The 9,979-nt window shown below is 39.5% G+C and overlaps 1 protein-coding gene across 7 annotated transcripts in view; it reads left to right on the forward strand.

Moving 5' to 3' along the window:
* MICU3 (mitochondrial calcium uptake family member 3) overlaps positions 1-8,688 on the forward strand; it is a 105,472-nt gene extending 96,784 nt beyond the window's left edge. For 5 of the 7 annotated variants that reach the window (XM_025207398.1, XM_025207390.1, XM_025207405.1 and 2 more), the window contains one exon: positions 5,229-7,521. In XM_025207398.1, coding sequence (XP_025063183.1) covers positions 5,229-5,339 — 111 coding nt within the window. In that variant the 3' untranslated portion in view covers positions 5,340-7,521. Of the gene's footprint in view, positions 1-5,228; positions 7,522-7,687; positions 7,915-8,543 lie in introns of those variants that run through there. The other 2 variants (XR_003094715.1, XM_025207410.1) reach the window with 2 other exon arrangements.
* The last annotated feature ends 1,291 nt before the right edge of the window (positions 8,689-9,979 follow it).

Here is a 9,979-nt window from a genome sequence, read left to right on the forward strand (position 1 = left end):
AACTGGATGACTCGCCGTTCCGACGTTCACCCAGTATCCTTACAGTGAATCCAATTATGAATCTCGTTTTGTTTTGTTTTGTTTTGTTGTTCTCTTTTTTCTTTACAGGTCTGACCCCAGCAGGGCAATGGTCTACAGCCGCTTGATTGTGAGATCCGTCGCACACCAAACTACAGTTCATTCGAATCCATAGAGTGATGGTTGTGAAGGAGACACTAAGACAGCGAATGTCCATCCGCTCAGGACTTGCTGTGGCGCTGTTCTGTCTCATTTTCACTGGGTGTTTTGATTGACATTGTCTGTTATGGGAAAAGACGGACTGACTGATGACCGAGGGGAGTCCCAAGCAGATGTTCTCCGATCAGACGATGATCAATGGTTGTTGTTACATGTTCAAGTTATTATATTTTATAGTTTGTTAAGAAGACCGGTCTATCAAATTGTTTGTTTATATATATATATATAGGTTGTTAAAGCTTTGCCAGGTTAGTAAATCCTGAAGCAAGGATGCCGTATGATGTGCTCATGTGTCTAAAATTCCAGTTGTGCCGTCGGCAAGGGGGCATGTCACAACCCAGTGATTTTGGTGCCTCGGCACGATGGAATTTTCCCGCCACATGAGAGCCTCTTGCAAAGTAAAAGGTTTTCTGTTGCAGCAGAAAACCCCGGTGCAAGAGAGTTCCCGCCATTCGAATGCAAATTTGTGTCCCGCTATTGGCCAGTTCTAAATTATTCCTACGTGGCGGCTAGTAATTGGCTTGCTGGCCGTTTAAAATTTCGTGCGACTTCCGCCCAAGTCGTAGAACTTTGAGCACGCTGCAGAGTGCCTCTGAAGAGATCTGACTTGTGGCTGAGCTGATCGATAGACTGATCACCTATCGATTCTTCTCCCCGTCGCCGAGCGCAATCCCCGACGTACCCTTGCCCCGCCGGCTTGATTTGTGGATGGATGAGCTAGCCTGAGCCTTGCCAGCTGGAACAACTAACATAGTTGTTCAGACGACCAGACCGTCTGCGTCGCAGCTACAAGCGGCGTAAGTAAAGTTTTTTGCAACCATTAAAGCCTTGTCCGCCCCTCTATTCACCAGCCCGCCCAACGAACGAGTAATTATTAAATCACTTCGAGTCGGCTTTGGCCGTCCGAGACAGGCCCCTTAGTTCCAGAACTTGCCACAGTAGGGATGTTAACAAGCTTACAATATGCCAAGTCCTCAGGTAAAAATGAACATAATTCTACTGAACGAAGTGGAGCTATGCTGACTTACAAAAGCTGAAGCTTGGATCCAGAATTTTTGGTACAGAATAAGTGGTACTAACATTTGGAGTAGTTTAATACTGAAAAAATAGAAAAGAGAGATTCAGAATGATATCCAATTGTAGTTCTCTTAGCTCTAATTCCTGCTTCATGTATACTTTTGTCCCTGAAACCAGTAACAGAAGAAATGGAGTCATTCTCTAATACTTTCTGCAGATTCAGTTTGTTTCAGAGAATGAAAATGCATGGAAACTGAGAAACCAGCCTCTACTTCTCCATCTGTCTGTCAGTTCATTTATCTACTAATTAAGCTGTTTCAAGAGTTTATGGCTAGCTTAACAGTGGTGCCATAGCTCTGATATTGGGTTGAAATGGTATAGAAGTTTTTTGACAGTTATATCCTATTGATTAAAAATAAGGAATCCCTAGCAGATTATATGTTCCCTACAGTCCCTAATGCAGCATTTCTCAACCCATGGGTCGCAACCCAAAAGTGGGTCTCAAGAATATATGAAAGGGTCACAGACAAACTTTAAAAATGGATTCTCCATTAAAGGCTGTGGCTTTCCACTTGCAGGCTGGCAGAGTTCCAGGCAGTCAGTCAGCAATAAGGGGTGCTGAGTCGAGACTGGCCATGGATGTTTACAAATGGATCCTGGTACAAAAAAGGTTGAGAACCACTGCCCTAATGAACTCCTAAGATTGCAGAGAATGTGTGGATATCAGTGCTGAATGTGTTCCATGTTGTAAGTTGTATGTTAGTGAATGGCTAGGAATAATACTTTGAAAGGTGTACCACCTGTCAAACTCCTCTCCTAGGATGTCTCTAGATCAAGAAGACTTGTAAGTATGAGATACTTAGGCATAGCACAAGTCGCTTTAATTGATGTAGCAGGAGTTAAAATAATAGTGAATGGTGAAGTCGTTGTAGAATGAGCTAGCAACCCAAACAAGTGTTCTGGGTATGTACTGAGGTTGCTGGCGGCAACTGAAGCATGTATAACTACATCTTCACTACTATAGTTATGTATGGTAGCTAATATAAAGGTAGTGCATGCCTCCACATTAGATGCCACAGTTATGCTGACTTTTTTCTTATGAAAACATCCCCTAAGTTGCAGGGGGCTTCATTGAAGCAGTCTGGGGAAGTCCGTATCAGGAACCTTCAGACACCATCAAGAAATTGTCTTCATCTACATGTGCTAGATTTGCAGGCTACCTGATAAGACAAGGTAGTTTTTCATCCTGGCACTTCTCAATGGATTGCCACTCAAGGACACATTGTAAGACCCATTTTTTAATCAGGCATTTGACCTAGGAGCATGTCATTATATAATATGAGTCTATTTAAAGTAAACAGTCTGAAAAAGCAAGAACTAAAATGAAACACTGATTTTAAAAAGGGTGGAAATATTGGAAAGTGTTTGTGAAGGGAAAATGTGCTTTCTCTTAATTTAATATACTGACTAGATAGATATAGCAGCAATGGATACTTTAGAAGTTCATGGATGGTGTAGCTTAGTGCATTTTTAAAAATACGTATTTTTATCCAACAATAAATGATGGACCTATTTGTTAAATTGAAAAAAAAATTAAAACATTAATAAGGAAATCAGTTAATGTGTTTTTCATTGCATGTTTGCAATCTATTTGTCTACTTTCTTTAAATAGTACAACAAACTTCCTTGGAAATGCATGTATTCTTTTCACTTTTAAACAGTAACCATAAATCTCTTGCAAGGTGATAATGCATTCACCCAAGTGTTGTTTCTGCTATTTCATTTACAGGCTATGTTATGTTACTGTGGTTGTCCTTTGCATTTTAATTGTTCTTAAAAAAAAAAAAAACAGATAACTACTAAGAGGGAGAAAACATTTTAGTATATTTGTGTAATATTCCAAGCTTTTCTATGTATACAATAGAAAATAAATAAGGTCAAGTGGAATTCAGGCTTTACTATCTAATGCTTCAGTTTTATAAATGGCATAGTGAAACCTGCATAAACTCCAAAATTGTTATATCTGAGATGCCACAATATTTTTTTTTAATTTTCATAGTTGTTTTAACCAAAGTGACCTGTAAGGTAGTCTGTCCCCTTGACATTCCAATCATTTGTCTCAAGACAAATCCTCCTTGCTTTTTCCCCAGGGTAGCCCAGGTATCAGCCAGGAATTCTTCTGCAGCCTTCCTTTCCTGGATATCAGATGTAAATTAAAACAATTTTAGCCCTGATAATTTATTTATGCTATTAATTTGTGTTAAAACAATTTTAGCCCTCGTTATTTATGCTAGTGAAATAAGGAACAAAGGAATAGGTATTCCTGTGTAATACTGTCCATGTTTTGTCAGTATTACACAGGAAGTCTATAGTGCCAGGTCCCAGGGGCACCGGTGACACCCCCTGATAGCCTTGTGACTCCTGCTGTGATCCAGCTCCCTGGGTCCCCTTCCTTTTCCCTTTCCTGCCAGACCTTGATTATAATGAGTTGAAGGGTGAATGGGAAGGCTGCCCTCAGTTTCCAAATTGAGCCTTTGTCTGTCTCTGACCAGCAGGTCCCGTTCAGACCCCACTGGTCCCAATCCTGCCCCTTAAGCATTAAGTGGGCTCTCTTGGCTCGTTTGTGTCCCCAGGGCACTAATCACCTTAAGGGCTAATTTTGTGGCCTCTGACCTCCCGTGTAGCCACACCCATGCCTCACAGATGGTGCCATTCAATCACTCTTTCTTGCTGGGCATCAGTCTTCCTGACCTTCACCCCTTTCCTTTCTTTGGGCTTTCTAGCCCAGGCCCAGTGCACTGGACCTCGCTTCAAGGCTCCTGCCTTTATCTCACTACTTTGGCTCTGGGCCTCTTGGCCCTGGTATCCATGCTTTCTCGGGCACTCTCTGGCCCTGTCCCACCCTGTTCTGTGCACTGCTGGACTTCCTACACCCCTGATACTCCCCACCCAAACCACCAGTTTAAACTATAACAAAGGAAAAAGTCCTCTGGTCAAAACACAATTCCACGCTGAGTCTGCACCAAAACATTAGTTCCTTAGCTGTACCACAAACTCCACTCTACCCTGAGTCGTATCCCCTTGCAAGCCAGCAGAATCCTCCTTGCTGTTTCCCCAGGGTAGCCCAGGTATCAGCCAGGAATTCTTCTTCAGCCTTCCTTTCCTGGAGCTCTTTCCCCTTCAGTTTGCAAAGCCAGAATGGCTTCCCTGTCTCAGGCCCTGGGCTTGTATGCTCCCTAATCCATGCCCTTCCCCAGCCACCCACAAGAGTGACCCTTGCTCAGCTGCCTGGGCTCCATCTGCTGCAGTTTCACTCTTTTAAAGTAACAGGAGTCCTAAGCTCACTGTTGCACAGAGTAAGAAACTGAACCCTACCCTCTTTAGTTCCAGGATGGGCTGCTGACTGAGCACTGGGTTATCCTTCCTTCCCATTCATGGGTACTAGCCAACTTTACAGAACTGTAGTACTGACTGTTCAGGATTGAGGTAACACAGTATAAAGAAGACTGTATGTCAGTTGTCTACATCAATGGTATTGGTTGACACCAAATATGGTCCCATAAATACCAATAATTATTGGTGTTTTTATTGTACTGTGTTAAAATATGTATTTATGATAGAATTATAAAAATGAAGAAATAATAGTGACATGTATCTTTAAAAGAGGAGATTCCTGAACACAGAGGATATTCTTTTTTCTGTAACTATGAATGTAAACTAAGCTGTGGCTGAATAAATATAGTTGGGTGGAGGTGGGGATTGAGGAAAGAGAAGTGACATAGTTCTGGAAACTCCCTATTTCCGTCCACCTAAATTCATAGCTCTTCTCTATGTTGTGGGAAGAGTCGATTCTTCAGTGTTATAGTAATGAGAAGCGTACCTGGTTTGTATGAATGCCTGTAAAATTGAATCTAGTGGTAAGGAATTTAGTGCACAGTATCATTTCTAATCGTGTGGTTGTTCACTCTTAACAGGGACCCCCAAAATATGGTTTGAAGGATTACTATGCTTGTGTGATGACTGTTACAACCAAACATCTCAGAGAGCTACGGAAACAATTTCGGAGTCGAGATATGCTGAGATAAAAAAGCAGAAAGAAAAACTGCAACATCTAACTAAAGCTATTCTTTCTCTATATACCTTGAATGAAAAGCACCTTCACATAGGTAGATCTTGTATCTTTTACCTGCATTAGCCAATATAGGCTTTTTCACTCGATTTGCTAACCTAGCTATAAGTGTATTTCCAGCCACTTTTCCACAGTTTATTTTATTTAAGGGATGACCTACACTGTCATCTGCCTATAAAAGTGCATTTTAATAATGTATTTTTAAATATATTTATGTTTATATTTATTTTAAGATAAGTGTTTTATTTAAAATGAAGCAAAATATGGTGGGAGGGAAATTCTTTGTGCTACAATATGAATTTGCTTTCAGATAATGAGTATTGAATGAAGCTTATGTTTAAATCAGAGATGAAAATATGCTTTGTGTAGCACAACAATTACATGCTGAGTGTAGAAGTGTAAGTCCTTATGAGCCAGCAAAACTGTCATTTAAAAATAATAAAATTATCAATAGCAGCTGTGACACGGTATAATGTGAATTATAGTTTTACATGAGAGGTACTATGTGGGTCTATAATGGCCAAATGCTGTCAGTCTTACTGATTTCATGTAATAGTCTACTGATTTTGTGATGTCTTATGTATACTATAATAAAAAATGTGGCAAAATAGTAACATTATCTTGTTAGGTAATACAGTGCTATATAATGAACAGGGTAGATTTTATTTCCGTTGTCCCTACAGGTTGAAGGATATCTTTATTTCAGACTATGAATTTATATATTTCTTATTAACAGCGCACTTTTATGTAAAGTAGGTGTGGCATTGGGTAGAAAATGTTGCTATTTGGCTTGCTAGCATGCAGCACCTGAAAAAAATGTAAATTCCGTCCGGATATTATTTTTAAACCACAGAACAAGGAGTGCATGCAGTAGCACAAAGCAACAGCCAATTGCAAAATGTTACAATAACAAATGTAAATACCTCAATACTTTGGGATAGTAATGAAATTCAATTTTAGAAATAAATAACAAATAATTTAGGATTATATAAGGCTTTGGAAGCTGCAAGCCTCCATAACCTTCTATCTGTAGATGTCAATGTTGTGTAAGATGATTTTTAGTTGAACAAGACCATAAATGAGTAGTGACCAATGAAGCACAATTCTATTTGTTATTTTTATCCCCTCTAAATTATTTTTGCATCAGAATAAAGCAATAATATTTTAAAATATCTTCACTGTTTTTACAGTTAACCTCAAAACTAACATGCTGACATGCTCGATGTAACATCACTCTTGAGAATGTTTGAATGTAAAACTAATCAGTAGGAACAATCTCTCCATGAAAGCAGAACAGTAGCAGAGGGAGCTTTGCTAGATACAGGTTAAAATAAGTGGTGCGCTTCAAACCCAGACAAATTAGTAGAAACAAAACAGTATTTTTTATGTTTCAATGCGGTCACAGAAATAATTAAAAGCAGGGGTTATTTTTCTTTTGTCATGTAGAATGCACTGAAATACCACATTGCATCACGAAATGAGGGACTAGAAAGGGATATGTAGAGCTTCTATGTTGTTCAACTGTTGAGTCCAGAACTGCTTAATTTACTGTACAGTTTTTCTCCACCTAAAATCAATTGAATAAAAAGCATGTTGTTTGAGAAATCCCATCTTGAGAATTTCAATGAAAAGAAAAAAAAGAACAGTGCTAATTAGAATATTTTCTTCTGATTTACCAGTATTTTGGCAAACATTATAAGAAAATGCTGGTTAGAAAACTTCAAAAATATTCTATTCTAGTCAGCATTCCCATGGCAAATGTTCATAATGTCTCTAGTGCGTTCTCATCTCACTACTGACAAAAAAAATATTCAGAGATGTGGACTAATGCTGATAGTGTCAGATCCTGCAGTTGACAGTATGCAGTATGAATGAACTGTTGTCCCTATAGGTGATCAACTACAGAATCAGTCAGTGTGTGTGATGTCCTGACATCATTTTTCCAATTTTCCTTTTTTCAATTTCCAGTGTACCTCCTAAATACAAACACAGGAAAAAATAGAATGCATATGTAACATCTGCTTTTGTTTAACAATAGCCATTTATGTAATAATGTACAATATGAATAATGCTTATGACATTCATACTTCTTTATCTCAAATAAATGCATATGAACTGTTTTCCTTTGTTGCAGTGCAAATTAATTTGATTCTGTTGTTTATAACAAGATAATGCTTTCTTAGCACTTAATACATATAAGAGTATCATAAATCACAATTTCCATCTCTTTACCAAAAAAAAAAATAGAATCTCATGCTGTCTTTAGCAATTTTTAAGAACTGTGTGTGTTGTCTCCTGCCACAGACATGTGTCTCCTGCATAGAGAGATGAGAGGTGCAAACAAATCAGAATGCTGGAACCTGCCATCTGTCATAGGCGCAACCCCCTGGATATGGAGCAGTTGATGTGTTGGCTAGAAGCTCATTGGAAATAGCTAATACACAGTTTGCTGGCAGCACAGAAAATGTCTATGCTGCAGTTGTGTTATGCAGAGGTGTCAGTGGAAGGCTCAGCTTGGGAATTTTTATGAAGTAAATTCTTGTACTGCTCTTTGGTTACTTACATACAGGGCACGTCTACACATGCCTCTCCCTCCTCCCTCCCCCCCCCCCCCCCCAGCTACATCACCATAGCAATGCACTATAGTGAGATAGCTTGCCACTACGGCGATGTAGCATTGACATCACGGTTTGTGCCCACTGATGATACGTTGCCATACGATGAACTGTGTCGCCACATTGCATTGCTACAGTGACATTGCGTCTCATGTAGATGTGCCCACAGATGTTAAAAAAAAAAAAGGTGCAACTATCCCTTGTATGCTCAGGAACTGCCACCTTTGTCTCAGCAGCAGTAACTTGTGACAGAAGCAGGCTTCTGGGGTAGCTGTGACTTCCAGGCACTGCTGGCATGATTGTGCTGTTGGGGTGGCAGCAGTTCTTTTCCCCCTCAAGCTGGCATCCAGGGCAGCTGCCCCAGTCACACCACCTGAGCTATGCTACTGGCTTATGATAGGATCTCAAATTATTAAATCTGTACCTTTGAGAAGCTGCATACAGACAGCCCTCAACTTACAACGTTTCGAGTTACAATATTTCGCACTTAAGTTTATAAATTGACACCCTGTTTCAACTTCATGACATCAGTTTCGACTTTACAGTGCTCGATCTGACGTGATGCCACATCAGCGAACAAGTTTGCTGTGTCACCCATCTCCCTGGAGAACATCTGTCCAAACTTCCTTGGACACTTTCTTTAAGAAACCAGACAAGACTCCAGAATAACCTGCAGCCAAGACTCCTGAGAAGACTCCAGCCAAGAACCCTTCACACAGTCCAACCAAGAGCCCTTCAAAAAGTCCAGCAAAGTCACCTCAAAGAAGTCCTTCCAAATCAATATGATTGCTATTTACAATATAAATACATTAATGTAGTTATATTATTCATCTATAATTGATTAAGTACAACATTCTGGGTTATTTTTGGTGAAAATTGGGTATTGGGCCTTTGTTCAGGAACCAATCCCCATTTATAACATTGTTTCCTATGGGAAAAATGGTTCCGAGTTGCAACATTTAGGCTTAAGACACAGTTTTTAGGAACCAATTATGTCATAAGTCCGAGAACTACCTGTAGTCCTGACTGTCTGGCCTCCAGTCTCATGCTGGTGACTACTATCTGTTGAGAATCTGTGAGTTTTTCTGTACTGTATGGTTCTCCCTGCAGTTCCCCTGATGTGAAACTATATGCAGATAATTTCCCACTGTGCATTTTTACAGTAATTTAATACCAACTGCTTCATCTCCTGTGCATGTGCCATATAGCACAACAGGAGTTTATATGTTTTAAGAAAGCAGTATTACTTAACGGGAACTTCTGCAAGTTACTGGTCACTTAAACGTTGTTTGTTCTTTCTTTATCTAGTTGAACAACTGGCATGAGATCACATATAAACAAAATAAGGAAAGTTGCTCTAAAAAGAAAAAAAATCTGCAACAAGAAAGATCTACAGTCTTATCCTATGTGCTAAGACGTCCCCATCCCTACTTTATGGTGCAAAGCAACATGAATTGTACATTAATGTTAGTCTGTAATCTTAATTCTATTATTTTGGTTTTACCAAAATGATTTTAAGAATGCACTAGAGTATATATACCTACTTATGATGGTTACAGGGTCTGCTATACCATTTTCTTAGGCTCTGAATCTTTTTCCTCAGGTGACAGCTCTTGTGCTTTTACCTACCCTAGGGCAGAATTCTTATACTAGGCTCAAGATTACAGTACTGCATTTCAGCCACATTTGCCCAGCAGCTCGGAGTTTGGACAAATATATTTTTTCAATTTGGAGTCCTTGCAAGTAATATTCCATGATAAAACAGCTTTCTTAACACCAGCCTATTTTAACAGTAGATACAAAACAAAACTGTTAAAAAAAAAAATAAAACACATTTTGCAACAATGGTGTACACGTCTCTTCTAACATCTTACCCTCCATAATGATAAGCTAGACAGACTGTTACTGTCAGCTCTGTGCTCCTGAGGGAGCCCTGGCACCCAGCTTGCTAGACTTGCAAAGGACTTTTTCTGTTCCCGGC

The sequence above is a fragment of the Alligator sinensis genome, unplaced genomic scaffold (assembly GCF_000455745.1).
Source record: "Alligator sinensis unplaced genomic scaffold, ASM45574v1 scaffold528_1, whole genome shotgun sequence".
NCBI classification, from domain to species: Eukaryota; Metazoa; Chordata; order Crocodylia; family Alligatoridae; genus Alligator; species Alligator sinensis.